General features: G+C 41.0%; 2 protein-coding genes across 2 annotated transcripts in view; one reads left to right on the top strand and one right to left on the bottom strand.

Annotated features, from left to right (window-relative positions):
- Positions 1-1068: 1068 nt before the first annotated feature.
- PSMC5 (proteasome 26S subunit, ATPase 5) lies at positions 1069-14503 on the bottom strand. The gene is made up of 12 exons (XM_039361236.1): positions 14431-14503; positions 12888-12959; positions 12163-12232; positions 11264-11361; positions 8523-8579; positions 8164-8394; positions 5324-5450; positions 4043-4233; positions 3276-3374; positions 3035-3145; positions 2445-2531; positions 1069-1214 (listed from the first exon to the last, which is right to left on the bottom strand). Exons 1-12 carry the CDS (start codon positions 14452-14454, stop codon positions 1161-1163), a joined length of 1221 nt encoding a protein of 406 aa, XP_039217170.1. The 5' UTR covers positions 14455-14503; the 3' UTR covers positions 1069-1160.
- A 407-nt stretch (positions 14504-14910) lies between these two features.
- Positions 14911-17743, top strand: part of FTSJ3 (FtsJ RNA 2'-O-methyltransferase 3) — a 31549-nt gene continuing 28716 nt past the window's right edge. Inside the window, exons 1-2 of the mRNA XM_039361235.1 lie at positions 14911-15069; positions 16719-16824. Coding sequence (XP_039217169.1) covers positions 15003-15069; positions 16719-16824 — 173 coding nt within the window. The 5' untranslated portion in view covers positions 14911-15002. The remainder of the gene's footprint in view (positions 15070-16718; positions 16825-17743) is intronic.

Here is a 17743-nt window from a genome sequence, read left to right as displayed (position 1 = left end):
AATATTACCAGATAAAATGGAGTGAGAGACTCAAGGTATTTTCCCTATGTCCACTAGGCAACCTGAGATGGTGCCTATTAAGCAGCTGAATGAAGATCTAAAGGAATGTAATTAGAACTCCTATTCCCCCCCCCCACTTAGGGAGAATCACCAAATAAGTAAGTTACTTCGTGACTGAAAAGGCTGTAATTAGGACAAAGCAGTCAATTTAATGTGTGTGATAGGGCGGAGCCCAAAATGGCGGCCGGGACAATCTGATGAGAGATGAAACAAGCTGAGAGAAAAGATCCTCTCCTGCAAGTAATCTGGTAATCAGCTCTTTTAGTCAAACAGTTCACCTACTGTTTTTTTTTATTTATTTTTTTGTAATTTATAGCTGACAATCAACAGTAACAAGGAAGTACTTGAGTAGTGTGAGGATCGAGCCTTCTAGAGGCTCAAAATGGCGCCCGCAGGTTGTTTGAATTGGTAACAAACTTAAGAAGGTGATTTCAGTTTTCAGCTGAAAATTAGTAGTTTAGCTTCACATTCACAGCGAAGATCTTGGGAGGGGGTGGGGGAGGTGGATTGTAATGAGGAGGCAGCAATCTACGATCAGCTGTCTGCCTCTGAAAACTCAGGGAGAAGGGAATTGATTAAGAGAGAAGAAATGGTGCAGCACTGAGCTCAGAGCTGAACCAATCCCCCCCCCCCCAGAAGGAAAAAAAGGATAGAGAAACCACGAATGGCAATAACTACCTTTTTGAATCTAAATTAGGAGCCAAATTCTCATGTGTCTTCAGGGCTGAGACCAAACGAAAACTGGGGCATGGTCAGACCCTGCAGAGGCGTGGCAACTTTGATTGTTTGGTCTGATTGGGCTAGAAGACTAAATCAACCCATCCGATCCATGGAGTCTACATTCCTCTACATGCTGGAGAAAAGGCTGTTTCAAAGACAGATGTTATTACAGACTTAATCAGGCTTTTAGGAGGATTTCATCAGTGAGAAAACATGTAATTCATTCGGTTTTATAACTAATTTTGTTGCTGAAAAACTGAACAAATAAAAAAAAAACCCTTTTCCTCCTCCATTTATGATCATTTATATTGTTTTATTACATGAAAAACAAGTAAATGACATAATAGGAAATAACTTGATGAAACAGCAGCAACTTTTTATTATTTCCAGAGCTTCTTGATAGACATGTTCTTCTCACTGTCTTTTTGCATCACCTGTCAAGGGAGAAGCAGCATTAAAAACAAAGCAGAAGATAACACATAAATTGCAGCTTCTTAAAAATTTTCTTCTACCACTAGGCTAGCTGTTTAAATCCATACATTTTATTATCTCTCCCTGACCAAAAAAACCTGTCTCATTAATTCCATAAGTTGAACCTTCATGTTACCTTCATTATCCTATCTTAATAAAAATGCAGGAGTTTTTGCTGTAAGTCTGCTATCACTCATCTACCCAGTTAAATGTCAGACTTCAAATAATTCAACTTTTCAGAACTCCATTAATACATGCTGGTCTCTACAACTTCTCTGGAAAAAGGCAGTTCTGGTTTAGTCACTCCTAACCACAAGTAGAACCTAGTTGCAATTTTAATAATCACCCTAATTATCTATTCAGCAGTCATTCAGTTATGATGGCACTGAATAAATGGTGGTTATGACCAGTCAGAGTTCCAGCTTTCCTAGCACCCCTATTGTCGTGTGACTGTGATCCTGGCACCTGGCAGTTAATTCACACTTAAGACTGATCACAGTACCGCACAATCACATGATCACCATTTGCAACATTCCATGCTGGCTTTCACAGAAATTTATGGAGATGCCATCAGGGACAATCAGAAATTGCTGCGATAAGTCTCTCTTACCATGCATACTCCACAGCCCCTTTGTGCTAGTGCTGACCATTTGCACAATCAGTGACCCCTGCCTCACATTCCCTCTTGCACCTGACCCATGTTGCTTATGCACATCGTCCCCCCTTCTTGTACACAAATGAAGAAAAACACACCCCCTTGCACTCTTCCTGACCTACCTCATGCCTCTTGTGGACTTTCCCTGTTTGTGCCTCTTGTACACTCTCACCCTTTTATGTGCGTGTCTAGGACTTACAACTTCCTGCTGGTTTCTCATGGTTTAGGAAGCCAACAGGAAGTTGCCTCATCAAACAACTACAGGATTCAGTTAACAATGGCAAACAGGATTGCAGATATTGCCATCATTAAATGATGGAACCGTGTTTTATGACCATATCACTTACTAACAGAAATTCCAATCCTAATTGTCATCATAAATCCAGGAATACTTATATCACACAGTTAATATGCCTAGTGGATATTCTGAATCAAAATTAAAAGTATTACAATTCAATATATAAGAAAAACTTGTTAGGGAAGGCAGCTGTAAATACTGAGTATTCCTTTTGTCTCTCATATCTACCACCAACAGTACCTTTGCTACAGCCATTTCAAAGTCTTCTTGAGTTACGTGTACTCTCCTCTCTCTCAGTGCATACATTCCAGCCTCTGTACACACACCCTGCAACACAAATTTGTACAATATCCATATGTCCTGTTCCATTCAAATATAGAGCTCAGCCAAACCATCTTTTGCCTCATATAAAAACAATACAATTGTTCCTAATGCTGAATGGAGAGATTTTTAATTATATGTATACATAAGGTGCTAATTTTAATTCAAGCACTAATTCTTGGAAATACTTTTGAAATATTTAGCAATTATGTGTTTTAACACCAACATTCATTTTCACCTATCAAAAAAGAACCATGAAAATAACCGTCTCTTCAGTGTTGAAAAAAAGTTTAGCATGGCAGAATGCCAAAATAACATTTGAATGGTGTTATAAAAATATCAGGAAAATATTTGCCAATATCCCTTCTCTTCACAGGTGCAAAACTAAGTTGAAAAACTATATCCCCACATATTTTCAATAATCCATGATTTTTTTTAAAAAAAATAATTCACTTTAAAACATACAGCAACTAATCTGGCATCCATTTAAATCCGAATTTCTCTATTACCTTGACCTCAGCCCCGGAAGCCCCTGGCATTAGTTCTGCAATCTTCCGCAGATTGATTCCTCTTGTCAGATTCATCTTGCGAGAGTGAATCTTCAGGATGTCTAGACGAGCCTATTGGGGTCAAAACAGTATAGAAAGTACAACGCAATACAGCTGATGGACATTCTCTCTCCAGCATCTCTTTACTGGAGAAGATCTATTACAATAAGCAAATGAAAAGCTGACCCACTAACTCTGTTACCTCTTCATTTGGAGGTGGGAATTCAATTTTTCTATCAATGCGGCCAGGTCGAAGCAGGGCTGAATCCAAGATGTCTATGCGATTGGTTGCCATAATTACCTGCAAAAAAATAGTTACTGAACTGTAGTCAATATTCTAGTTTAGTGGCCCCCAACCCTTTGGGCAGCAGAGACAGATTCCACGGAGAGAGATTTTTCTGCGGACTGGTGGGGGCGTGGTTTCACCTGCATCCTGTGGATAGGGCTTAGCTTGTTTGTGTGGCCTGGTTTTTGCATGCTGCGGCCTGGTGCCAGGATCCTATTTTAGTTAATGTCTACATGTATTTTTTACATTCATCCTATCCTACTCCCAAGCCTAAAAAGTGTCTCCTTTGAGCTATTACAAGTCTCTTATATAACTACCCTTCTCTATCCAAATTCTTTTTATCCATCCCCTCCTTTATTTTCACTGGTGGCATAATTTTATACTCATATATGTAATTATTTAAGATTAAAAATGTTTCTGCCACTAAGGGAAAAAAACTTCAAACCGTTTCAAGAAAAGCAAAAAAATGAAAAAAGACCTAACCCCCTGAAGGCTTCAGGGATTAAAAAAAATATCATTACATACTTTCATTTTGGCCTGTCATTATTTATAAATTTCTTCAAAAGTCTAAACTATTATGTCTGATGTCACAATGGCTTTGTCATGTAAGCAAGATTTTAAAAATTCTACCTTAGCAGAACAAGTGAACACAAACTTATGACGTCACACCTCTCTCAACATACCTTGATATTCTTAGTGGCTTCAAAACCATCAAGCTGGTTGAGCAATTCCAACATTGTACGCTGAACCTCACTGTCCCCACCAGATCCACCTTCCAAGCGAGAAGAACCAATGGAGTCTATCTCATCCATGAAGATGATAGAAGGAGCATGCTCCCGTGCCATGACAAATAGCTCACGCACCATTCGTGCACCTGTCATCATAAATCAAGCATATTAACTCCTTTAGCCCTGTGAAATAATCACAGTTGGCTCCTTGTTGGATGAACAAATTCCATTAATCCTTCCACAAACGTGGATTCTTTTAAACATTTTGTGGCAGTTCTAATTTTAATTCCATTTTCTATCCCTGAATTCCTTTCCAAAGCAACTTTTTAACTCCAGTTTGCACATGATTATTATACTATATTGCTGAAGTGCATCTCCTGGAAAATACTACTTAAATATTGCAGTGCACAGGGCTATCTTTGAACAGTATTCAGAAGCTTCAATAGTCTAGAATTCAGCAGCATGGATAGTAATGAGCATGCTTCAATGTATCCTTGTGACAACTCTGCTTCACTAGTTGCACTAGTTACCAGTCTGCTTCTAGGTGCAATTCAAAGTGTCTTGTCAACTCTACAATGAACCTGGCTGCAGCCATCTTGCTGTTCTAGGTTGCCACAAGAATGGGAGGAGGGGCAGAGGATTTCTGCTAGTCTAAACATTTCACTGCCCCGTGAGAACCAAGGTAATTTCTATCCTTTAGGTGGGGGCCGTATTTGGTTAGAAAGCCTGCCAAACTATTCTATTGGGAAACAGTTGATTGCATAGCAATAAGGTTGGAAATTTAACTTTCTTTTGAAGGGGATTTCAGACTTGGTTTCACTTTTGACAATGCCGATACTATGTAGCCAATAACCATGTTCTTTGAGGAAATCTCTAGCCTCGGAGTTCTGATTTGTTTGGTTTCATCTATTGGAACTTTGACATGTCGATTATAAGTAGTTCTCGTCTTAACAATCATCCAAAGTTACGATGGTGCTGAAAAAAGTGACTAGTGACCAGTACATGCATTTCAGCATCTCCTATGCTCACGTGATTAAAATTTGGATACCTGGCAGTCATCATTTATGTTCACAGCATCCTATGGTCACATAATTGCCATGGGATTCACTTAACAACTGCAGCAAAAGGCTCATAAAATTGTGTGCAATTCCATAGTGATGGAAATTGGGCAATGCATAAATTGGATAAATTAAATTAAAATTCCAAACCACATAATCCTTTTCCAAAATGAATTACCTTCTCCAATGAATTTCTGCACAAGCTCAGAGCCAGAGACACGGATGAAGGTACAGTCAGTGTGATGAGCCACAGCCCGGGCCAGCAAAGTTTTTCCAGTACCAGGGGGTCCATACAATAGCACACCCTATATGAGAGCACTTAAGATTAGTGGGGAATATAAAAGTTCAAAGTTCAAAGTGTGAATCAGGGACTTTATGCAGTACAGTGCATCCCATTCTGTAGGCAGCTTCCATTCTTACTCAATGAAACGACATACATAAGCACACATAGGCACGGAAAGACGGCTATGAGTTTAACACATTGTTTTGGAGAAGTAGTGATATGCTTCATTAAGAATCAACTTCAGTATCATTTAGCAATTAGCAATTAAGTTTCCAAAGTGCCTGTAATCAATTGCAATATTTAACTATTGAATTTATACTCTACCCATCTCTGGTTGGTTTACAAATGAAAGCCATATAGCCATACAAAAGAAACAGATAAAAACAAAAGTTAACAAAAAGATGAATGGAGCGTCCTCAAGCCACCAACCACTCCCAGGATTGAATGTTGCTCTCAGATCCCCATGCCAGTTATCAGAGGTAGGTCTCGATGTTCTTCCAGAAGGCCGTCAGAATGCAGGCCCATCACATCTGGAGGGTAAGATGTTCCATAGGACAAGGGTAACAGCAGAGAAGGCTTTCTAAGGTTTTCTTAGACTCTGCCAATCAAAAGGGCCCTCCTATGAGTCATGGGTCCAGGAGGACACCAGATTACATACCAAGTCTGTCTGGGACAAGACAACCTATCCAAGACCAAACATGGTAAACCCCTTAGATACAGAAGTGCTTCCTACTTACAGTGACTTCATCTTAACAGAGTTCAGTTGAAGCCCTTTGTTCCCCACTCAGACCACAGCAGGTACCTCAAAAGGGCACCAGGATAGAGATGTATCTTGGATATTATCTGCGAATTGATACCCAGTCCATCATGAAGGATAATCTCACCTAGCAGCTCCATGTAAATGTTAAAAAGAGTAGAGAAGGCACCAAGCCCTGCAGTACCCCACTAAGCAGGAACAGCAGCCTGGCTCTATCAACACTGGCTGGGACTGGCCAGGGAGAAGGCAAAGCACTATAAAATTGTGCCCTCCACCTTCGAAGCTGACCTAAAAGGATACCAAGAGTGGTGATATCAAAGGCTATTGAGAGGTAAAGAGTTCAGATTAATGCACTACCCCATCCCGTTCCTGCTAGAGATCACCCAAAGTACGATCAGTGGCCTTTCTGTCCTTTATCTGAGCCTGTGACTGAAAGGGGTGCAAACAAATCTATCATCCAGGATTCTCTAAAGCTATGATCACCTTCTCAACCACCTTTCCTAAAACGGAAAGTTGACAGATGACAAAAAATATCCAGAAATGTGGGATCAAGTTATGGCTTTTTGAGAAGTGCACTAGCACATTTTTAAATGGCACCAGGAATATCCTCTTCCTCAAGGATGAATTAAACATCACTAGGACCCACCCATGTCATCTTCCAGGCAGCCTTAACCAACCAGAAGGGATCTAATCCACAGGTGGCCAACACTTACAGTAATAATAATATTAACAATAACAATAATAATAAAGTTGGAAGGGACCTTGGAGATCATCAAGTCCACCCCCCTACTCAGGCAGGAAACCCTACACCATTTCGGACAAATGGCTGTCCAGTCTCTTCTTAAAAACTTCCAGTATTGGAGCATTCACCGTTTTTGCAGACCCTGTCCACTTCCTTAGGTCAAGAGGATCAAACTGTTCCCAGATAACTGGGTATGTTTATTCCCCAGGTATCTTCAAAGGATATGTACCATGCTTTGTCTCCAACTGAGAATAAATCCAGATAGACATTGTCTATCCGATGCACTGAAAATTCCTAAGCATAGCCTGAAGGCAAACCTTTAAAGCCCTTTTACCCAGGAGCATCCAGGTAACCCTAAACAGGGTCATCAGGAAGCACTCTATGGACAGAGTGGAGAAATACTGATGTTTCCTCACTCTTAACCCTACAATGGAGGTCTCAATAGTGGCTCTAACTTGTGATTGGATTCATCCTTCATCTTCCTACAGTGGCACTGTATATATCTCTTGATCTTTTTCAGCTCTCTCAATTCCTCCATAAAACACAGGGAATACCAAGAACAAAAAGTCAAGAGAGATCACACAAATAGAATCAGGTCCAAGGCCTCAGCCACCTCCCTATTCAGAGCTGTGCAAAGCCTCATATCCATTTCTCAAATGAATTAAATCAGAAGTTTATCACTGGAAAGACTCAAGCACAAGCTCTAACTTACCAATGGAAACTGATTACATGATTCTCAGTTATTCTCTCTCAGTCTATTTCATTTCACAAGGTTATTATGGACAGAGAATAGAGAAACAATGCTTTGTGTGAAATCAATTTAATAAATTAAAATTTATGGAGGAAACCTAACAGCTATAGTCTATGCTATATAGCAAGAGAAAAACAACCACAAAAGAAACCTTCAAATAAACTTGCCTCAACACCCACTGAATTATCACAATGCCTACCTACTGCTTTTCAGAGAACGCTGCATGTGGAGATCCTCAATCTACCTAGCCCATTATGTACACAGAACCACAATGATGCTCCAACACCCCAAGCACATTACTTCCCAGGTCTAGGTACTAAGATTTTTGGACTATATATACCAAGGTTGAAACTGAAACAAAACATATGCTATAGATGCTCTTAATCTCTGACATTCCCCTCTTATTGAAGCCTTTTTCAAAAGCAGTTTAATATCCTTTCAATTTTTTAAGGTTTGTGTGCCCCTTTGAAACACTTTTCACTTACCTTTGGTTGAGCAATGCCCAAAGCTTCAAAAAGCTCTGGATGTTTAACTGGAAGCTCAATCACTTCCTTAATCTCTTTGATTTGCTTGTCAAGACCACCAATCATCTCATAGGTGGAATCTGGAACTTTCTCCACCATCATCAATGAAACCAGGGGATCCACTTTGTTTGGTAGTATCTTATGCAGTGTGTAGCTATCATTCCTCAGAGCAACACGACAGTTTGGTGTCACCTGGACAGTAAAGAGGAAAATAAGTTGTACATAAGGGAAGGAGGTCTAATTTCGGGGGGGGGGGATCACAAATCCAGAAGATCTAGAAAAGAATATATGGCCTTCCTTATCCCCAGAAAGCTACTCACATCATTGATATCTATGTTTTTATCCACATCAACCACAAACTTGCCTTCTGGGTGAACCTGAAAGACAGAATGGTTAATTAACTTCTGGAAAAAAACATTTCTTGTATTGTAACAGCCAATAAACTAAGGTCAATAAGCAAGGGTGTTATTTGCAAAAAAAGCCTATAGCTTTTTTTGCAAAAGCAAATGAAATAGCTATGGAGAAAACCTTCCACTATTTTAGGATAGTTTATTTTGCAAGGCAAGTCAAAACTGGATTCATTCAACATTCACTATTAAACCATATTATGTATATTTGCTGCCTTGAGTTACTTATGAAATGAGGGCAAGATCTAATAAACAATATTTGCTGCTCTTGTCCTGAAATATTGTGGCAAGCTACATAAGAGGCTTAACTGTTAACTAGGTAGTCTTTGATTTAAACATTACAGCTGTCATGATAACCCTAAATAAATTTGTGTTAGTGGCTGTCAATTTTGATCTAACATCGCAAATATAACATAGCTGGTACTAATTTTTTTCACAGTTCTAAGGCAGCGGTTCTCAACCTGTGGATCGCGACCCCTTTTGGGGTCGAACGACCATTTCACAGGGGTCACCAAAGTCCTGGAGTTTTTCCTCATAGAATCCTTATGAAATGCAGTCCAGCATTTTTTTTTTTGGGGGGGGGGTTCCCCTTTTTCATGAGCTGTGCTACTCCCTCTTATTCTATTGGCTTTTGAAAGCCAATAGAATTAGACTCTATTCAAGAGAGTCTATTCCATTGGCATTCGAAAGCCAATGGATTCTATTGCAGTGTTTCTCAACCTTGACAATTTTAAGGATGTGGACTTCAACTCCCAGAATTCAGAACACTGATCTATTGGCTTTCGAACACCAATAGGAATTGTCCAGGCTGTCTCTGCCCTGCTGAGCCCACCAAAAGTCCCAGTCGGCAAACGTTGCTGCAAGTTGTCTGCAGCTAAGGCGAGCTTTCTGGAAGTTTCCACCCCTCCCTGCTGAGAAACTACTAAATGTAAGTAAAAGAGGGCCAGGGGTGAGAGGGCCGCCCATGAGTGCCTGGGCCTGCCTGCCACCATGCTGAACGGGCGGTGGCCATGGTGAGGCTAGCAGGGCAGCGGCGGGTGCTGGGAGCGTAGCTGGTGTGCGTGGGTCCCGGCGGGTGGGCTTACCTCCCTTGGGCCGGGCCAGCTGGTGGCCCAGCTGGTGGTCGGCCTGCGCCATCGCTGCCGCTTGCCATGGTCGCCCAGGAGCGCCTGGGCCTGCCTGCCGCCGCACCGAACAGGCGGTGGCCAAGGTGAGGCTAGCGGGGCAGCGGCGGGCGCTGGGAGAGTAGTTGGCGCACGTGGGGCCCGGCGGGTGGCTGACCTTCCTTGGGCCCGGCCAGCTGGTGACCTAGCTGGTGCTGGACCTGCGCTACTGCTGCCTCATCCTGTGCCTACATGGCCGCCCTGGAGCACCTGGCCCGCAATGCCTGCTGCCTGCATCCTCCCACCGCCCTGCACTGGCGTCTGGCTCGGCGACTGCAAGCTCTGCGCCATTGGTGTGGTGTGCAAGTGGCGCTGTGGGAGATGCGGGGCCTTCTGCTGCCTCCTGCCCCTCACGCTTGGCCTTCCCGGGACCTCTGCCCATTTTCCCATGCCCAGAGCAGGAGAGGAAGTGCTGCTTTCCGGGCATGGGAAGGGGCTTCCCCCTCCCAGCCCCACATCCACCGGGGCGGGGGCACTCCTCTGCACCGGGACTGGGGCTGTGCAAATCGCAGCGCGCCTCCTTTCCCACTACCCAGCCTGGCCTGGCTCGCCCTCCTGCAGCAGGCTTGGCAGGATTTGGCCCTGGAAAGGCCCGGCCAGCTGGCCAGCTGGGAGGACTGAGCAGCCCCGGTGAGGGAGCTGTTCCCGTCCTGTGGCCGGCTGGCCTGGAATCTCAAGAGGGAGAGGAAAGAGAGGGAGAGAGGAAAGCATAATCACTATGCTTTAATTATGTTCAATTTTTAACAATGAAAATATATCCTGCATATCAGATATTTACATTGCGATTCATAACAGTAGCAAAATTACAGTTATGAAATAGCAACGAAAATAATTTTATGGTTGGGAATCATCACAACACGAGGAACTGTATTAAGGGATTGCAGCATTAGAAAGGTTGAGAACCACTGATCTAAGGATTACAAAGATGTATACAGAGTTTATTATATTAATGCTCTAAGTACAGGCAATCCTAGATCTAGGGACACAATTGGGACCAGAATTTCTGTTGCTAAGCAAGGTAGTTAAGTGAATTGCACCCAATTTTACATCTTTTTTTGCTTGTTGGAAGCTGCTGGGAAGATTGCAAATGATGGTCATATGACCCTGGAATGCTGCAAAATCATAAATGCATATCAATTGCCAAGCACCTAATCTGATCACATGATCATGGGTATACTGTGACAGTCATAAGTGCAAGGACCAATCATAAGTAACTTGTTCAGTGCTGTTGTAACTTCAAATCATTACAAGTCAAGGACTACCTGTGATATACATGTAACTCTTCTTTTCCCCTCCCTCCACAGCAATTTTATCTTAACAATATTGACTGAATGAAGATTTGAGCAGAAGTTTAATCCTATACATTTGCTATAAATATTGAAAAAAATTGTAAACACTATTATTCTCAGACCCTGCTCCTATTTCAGTCTATTTCCAAATGAGGGAACAAATATCTGAAATAGAGATAAATGTGTGCAAGGAAGACCATACCTTGACTAGCACCTTTTTTTTGTCCATAGCCCTCACCACTTCACCCACATAGGAACCCTGTTCCTGCAGGAGCTGCAATTCCTCACGAAGCAGGCGTACTAGAATATGTAAAGTAAAATAAATAATACATCAACATGGAGTGATTGAATAGATGGCAGAAGAATAAAACTTAAGTCAATGCAATATGAAGACAACTGGCTTGGTATTCAAATTGGCATTCAGATGTCTTGAACATTTCTAGTAGATAATTTCCTACTCATCAACTAAGCTACTCTCGTCATCTATCCTTGCCTAGAAAACCACATTTCTTTAAGCTTATAAAATACATAAGTTTATACATAAACTTCATATGTATAAAAATTTGAGGACTGCAAAGATATCTATTTAAATTAAAACTTATTTAACTAGTAAACCATTTGTTTCATAAAACTGTTCTGCTTATATTTAATATTAAAATAATTATATTTATTCATATAATTATGAATAAATATGCAGACCAATACCATTGTGCTCTATAGTATAAATTTGGTTTTAGCTATTTAGGAGATATAATATAAAACAAATATAGCTACATCAAGGTAAATGAATATTATTGGAGCTTAAAAACTGTCCCCAATTGTCATTATCAAGAAATCAGCCAAAATTTGTGTATCCTCATGAGCCAACTTCAAGCATCAGTTCCTTTCTAATTCTGTTATTTAAAAAATAACATGATATTTCTAGCCTAAAAGAATTTTATCTGTGTCATTAGTAAGTATCCATAATAATTATCTAGATTGTCTTATATCACTCTTGCTTCAAATACCATAGTCAATTCCCAAAATATTTATACAGTTTTGGTTATTCTGCTCTTTATTTCTTGGTCACAAAATCAATCCAAAGCACTATTCCCAACTTACCTTTGGCATTAAGTTCATTCCTCTGAGCCTGCAGACGCCTGAGATTCTGACTCTTATCATTGACTATCAACTTCAAGGAAAAGGAAAAAAGCAATACCTCATGAAAAACTAGGGCAGAAATCAATTACCATTGCTTAGAGGTCACAATAATAAAATAAAAAGCATAACTGCCCTGCTATAAGCATTACATAATCTGGAGCAAAAGAGTTTACAATGCATTTGTACCACTTTAAGCTATCCATTAAGACAATCAAAGGTAACTGCACTATTTCTATTCTAGTCTGGTATAAACTAGATAAAATACTAATAACCAAGTGTTATAGCTCTTATACTAGTAAGGAGTTCATTCCCCAGTTTATTTCATTTTTAGGACCATATGCACTGTGCCTTAAAAAGTCATATCAAATATGGTAAACATATGTCAAAACCCCATTTTTCCTGCATATTATTATACATACTTGTCTTTATTCACAATTATGAGCCCCAGAACAGGTTTTACAATCTACTGTTTCCTTTTGGAAGCATTAATGCAAATGCAACATTATGCTACACAAATTACCATCAGTCATAATGAAGATACAGTTGTAAGTTATCTAGAAATCACATTTCAAATCAACTACATTTTAAACGTTTCAAAGCTTAATCTATAATCTACCCATCAGAAGAAAATATCTATTTGCAAAGAAAACAACATTTTAACCTTTTAGGAAATCAGTAACTCTTACCTGCAGCTCCTCAATCTTGGACAAGTAATACTGACGCAACCCTGTCCCACCCTTGCCCTCATCCAGGTCCATCTGTCAAGGAAAAGCAGAACAGGATAAGACAGTGGTGGCAAACCTTTTAGAGACCAAGTGCCCAAACTGCAACCCAAAACCCACTTATGTATCGCCGGGTGCCAGGTGGGCATGGCCCACTGGGTAGGCACGGCTGTGGTGGGCATGGCAGACTGGGTGGGTGTGGCTAAGGTAGGTGTGGTCACACATAGAGGCCAGCGAGTGCATAGGGGCCGACAGTGTCTGTAGCAGCCACAGCCTGTTGGCCCCTCAAGCGGCACACTCTGGGGCTCCGCAGCCCGCCACCAGCAGTTCAGAGAAGCCACCTCTGAGCTGGACGGCTGGCCGACAGCCAGCTGAGGAGGCGATGCAGTGGGTAGTGCCCAGGAAAAGAGCATGCGAGGCCAGGAGAGATGGGACAGGGGAAGGAGGGAAACCAGCCATGCTGGGATGCATCCAGCCATGTGGGACCTCGGTGAGTTAGCAGGCAGCTGGTTGAAGAGGGATGGTTGCCATCTCTGGGGCATGGTGCATGTGCTCACAGAGAGGGCTCTGAGTGCTGTCTTTGGCACTCGTGCCATAGGTTTGCCACCACTGGGATAAGACAACCTCCCTTTTAAGTATAGCATTTCAGTCAGAGCACATGTAATTCCTGGCACCTTATAACTGCCATTTTATACTTCCTTTAGTCCCTAAGCTCTCCTTTTCTTTCTGTAAAAATAATTAATTTACATGTTTCACAGCTCCACTTCCACAGAAAAGTCCTCTTAAATAATAACCTGAATTAGCAACAACATGAAAATTCAAGGCACTTTTGTATTTTACCTCACAATATATCCACTTTCCCCACCTATCAATTTACTTGACTATCTGTTTCATTACAAACATTTACACTGCAGATGATAGCACAAAAATGCATCATGGAAATTCAATACAAGATAGACAGGTGTGAAAAAGGGCAGCCTATTATTCTTTTTGTGATCCCAAGGGTCCCCATCTCACCAAAGCCAAAAATATAATTTTTACAGTGGGAGGGCGGGGGAAGGTTTATGGCAGAAAGCAAAGTTCAAGACCCCTGTTAAAACTCCTAAATCCCATTTCCAAAGACTTAGCCCCACTTAGAATATCCTCAGCTCCCGATGTGGTTTTCGAGGTAGAGCGGATGTACACGAGCGCATCCGCAGGAGTAAACATACACATGAGACACATTCCCATCTCCCCCTTTGTAATTACTGCCCTCCTTGTAACTCCACCATCAACAAACGCCCTTCTAGACCGAAGCGCCATCCTCAGGCAGGCCCCACCTCCTTTCTATTGCTCTGCCCGGATACAATGAGCGCCCATTTATTTTCGAAGTTACATCTCTTCGACCTCTGTCCCACTTACTAACAGAACAAAAAATAGCCGCTGCCAACTCTCCCCTTTCTCTACCACTTGTTTTTATAAAGTGGCAGCAGCTGCTGTGACTCAGCAATCAGCAGGACTCGCTTACCTGCTCTGAAGTCTCGACCGCCATTTTCTTTCGCCGGTATCAATACTGGCCAGAAATGCGCGTGCGCTAATCGAAGATAGAAATAGCAGAAGCTCCTCCTTTTCTGGTTCTTGCCCTTAACAAACGGGGATTCCAGTGCTTCTCCCGTGGAGAGGTTGTCCCGGAAGTAGAGTCTCTACAGATACCAAAAAGAACGTTCTTTATAAACATTTTGATTCAGACGTAATTAAATTTAGAATTAAACTCGTTGAAAATATTGACTTCCTTAATTTCAGTCAGTAAGCAAAAAATTAAAGATTTCCCGTATCTCTGTGTTAACACGATTGGGCACATTATATATTTTCGTATTTTCTTCCGCCTGTTTTGGAGCAGAAGAGGAAAAAGGGCTACTGACACACACAAAATGGCTGAAAAAAAAAAACTTCGGACGGAAGTCTGGCACGAAAAAAAAAAGGAAGAGGAAGAACTACGAGGAGGGAGGCGGGTCCTAGTAGGTTCTGCGCACGTGTGATTCTGGTGCAGGAACCTCAATTTCTGGTCCAAGTTGCTGCGGCTGCTGATTTTTAGTCGAGATGGGCAAGAAGGGGAAAGTCGGAAAGAGCAGAAGAGACAAGTTTTATCACTTGGCCAAAGAGACCGGTGAGAAAATGGGGCGTTTAATACATTAAGTTCTTTTTTTGGCTTATTGTTCTTCGCATCAACTTTGGAGAGTTTGTTCGCCAGGAGACAAAAATATATTTCTGTCCCTACTGAGCGTTGATACTCGAGAGAAAGACATAGTCACCCTGACCACTCTCTTGGTGTCCTAGATTTGATCCTTTATATAAGAGAGTCTGGCGTGGTGTTTTGGCTAAATAGCTTTGAGTAAGTGTTTATTGGTAGTCAGATATCTATTGTCTCTTTCTGTCACATATTCATGATTGCCAATCAGAATGCAGGAATAAAAAAAAGTTTCCTGTATCAAATCCCTTCGTTATGTGACAAATTCCAACATGAGTGCTGGAAGAATGGAAGTTGTGACCGAATACAATATTAATGAAATCTCAGGGTTTTTTTAGTTGATTAAAAAAGCTAAAAGATGGTTTCAGCCAAAATCTCCTCAAAGTTATAATCAAACATTTGCCAGAGCAAAACAGTAACATCTGAATAAACATTCACCACAATGAGCAGGCATTCTCTTGGTTTAAAGCAATGTTCCCCAACGTGGTCAGTATCCGCCCCCAAGGTTTGATGGGACTATCTAAACCAGGGGTTCTCAACCTTTGCAACTTTAAGACTTGTGGACTTCAACTCCCAGAATTCCTCAGCCAGCCAATTCTGGGAGTTGAAGTCCACAAGTCTTAAAGTTGCCAAGGTTGAGAACCCCTGAAACTAAAGGGTCTAAAATGGCTGAGGGTCAAAAGGGGAGTCAAGTGGCTATTTTCCCATTGGAATCAATCTTTTGGAGTCTCTGTAGATCTCCATGCTAGTCCCTAATCCTGAAGTTAAAATGGCTAGCAATAAGGCAGGGTTACCCAGGGTTGGATGGTCAACTGTCAGTGAAAGCAGCCTTGTATTATCTTTACTGTTATCATTTGTAGTACTATTAAAGTAGTGTTTATTAAATTATTTGTATGTAATGTTTGAGGGTCAGTGAACAATCTGAAACTGCATGAAAGAGTTGATGAACTGAAGAGTTTGGGGACCCTTGCTTTAGAGGTATCTCATTTAATATGACTGCCTAATAGTGATAATGCCTCCCAAATAAATTCATGTAAGCACTTTGTTCAACTTTAAGTGCTTTTTGGGATCATTTGGATGGTGACCTGAATCATGGCATCATGATTCATTCTTTTTTTCTTTTTTTGGGGTGATGCCTCTGCTTATTTATTTACTTATTTGATATTTATTCCTCCTTACATTTAAGACCTCAAGGCATATATAGTGCTCCCTTTTCCATTCCTTCCCCAGCAACAACTTTGTGGGATAAATTGGGTTGAGAAAGAGAGTGGCCCCAAGTTGAGAGTGAACTTCTGTGACTGAGTTAGAGCAGAATCTTGAGTTTTTCTGCTCATAGTTTGAACTTAACTCTGTGGCACTATCATTATTATGCGGTTGGTGCTGGGCATGGTCTTTTTTCACCGGCAAGCATTGGCTTGTGTTTCTAACACAATAAATTAATTTTGAGATTCTAATTCATAGTTAGAATTTCCTTAAAGTTCATAGCTCACTCTTCAAATTGTTGGGATAGAGTTTGAGCCTCATAGCTATAGCTGGAATTGTGCCTGATGTTGACCTTTCTTTTCCAGGGTTTCGCTCCCGTTCTTCTTTTAAGTTGATTCAGTTGAACCGCAAATTCCAATTCCTCCCAAAGTCACGGGCCTTGCTGGATCTGTGTGCCGCTCCCGGAGGATGGTTAGTATCCAGTTCACGTATTTGTGAGTCTTTTCCTATAATAGAGCCCTCCTGTTCTTCATGCACATAGACTAGATACACCTAGAAAGTAGCCTTGTCACTGCTTCAAACTGTCCTCTTATAATATATTCTCCTTATAATATATATCCAATGAAGAATTAAGTGGATTATGAAAATTTGGCCATCTGGGGAAACAAGGCAATATTATTGTAGATTTTCTTTAAGTTCTCCAAATGCTTTAGAAGTGAGTCCACAAGATTAGGGCAAGTTAATGGTATAGGGTTTCTTACCTGAGCAGAGGGTTGGACTAGAAGACCTCCAAGGTCTCTTCCAACTCTGTTATTCTAGTCTTCTATTCTAATAGATAAGCCAAATGTATGTTCCCAGTCCATCAGTATGGCAAAATAGCTAGAACATACGCAAATGCATGATCGTGATCCCCAGGAATAGGAATTGCCTGTGTTCCTCTGCTGTTTTGAGTAAGAAAAGTATGGCTTGTACTTGTTTTGTTGAATCTTCAAAACCAATGAGAAATCTCACTGCTTTGAAGGGGAAAATACTTAGTATTTATAATTGCTAACATATTTTATATAAATATAGATGTGGACAATTGGTTTCTTATTTAGTCTTATTTATAATTCAGCTCTTGAAATCAGTGAGGCATAAATGAATCATGATATTGATTCCAGTGGAGCTACAGTGCCATAAATATAATTAAATCCAATAGTTTAAAAAACGAACCCTTCAAATATATCCAATGAACACTCTGGGAAGATTTCCAGGATTTTAAATTATTAAACATTAGGGCTCTGGTTAATTTTTTAATACAAGAAGTTTTATGCCAGATCAAGCCAAACATAAATCTATGTTTGCAGAGCGACCAGCAGGTGCTTTTGGGAAGCCAACATGATCCTGTTAA

This window comes from Crotalus tigris, unplaced genomic scaffold (genome assembly GCF_016545835.1).
Source record: "Crotalus tigris isolate CLP2741 ecotype Arizona unplaced genomic scaffold, ASM1654583v1 scf7180000019221.656610, whole genome shotgun sequence".
Lineage (NCBI taxonomy): Eukaryota > Metazoa > Chordata > Lepidosauria > Squamata > Viperidae > Crotalus > Crotalus tigris.
Note: the sequence above shows the minus strand (reverse complement) of the source record. Positions and strands in the feature narration are given on the sequence as shown.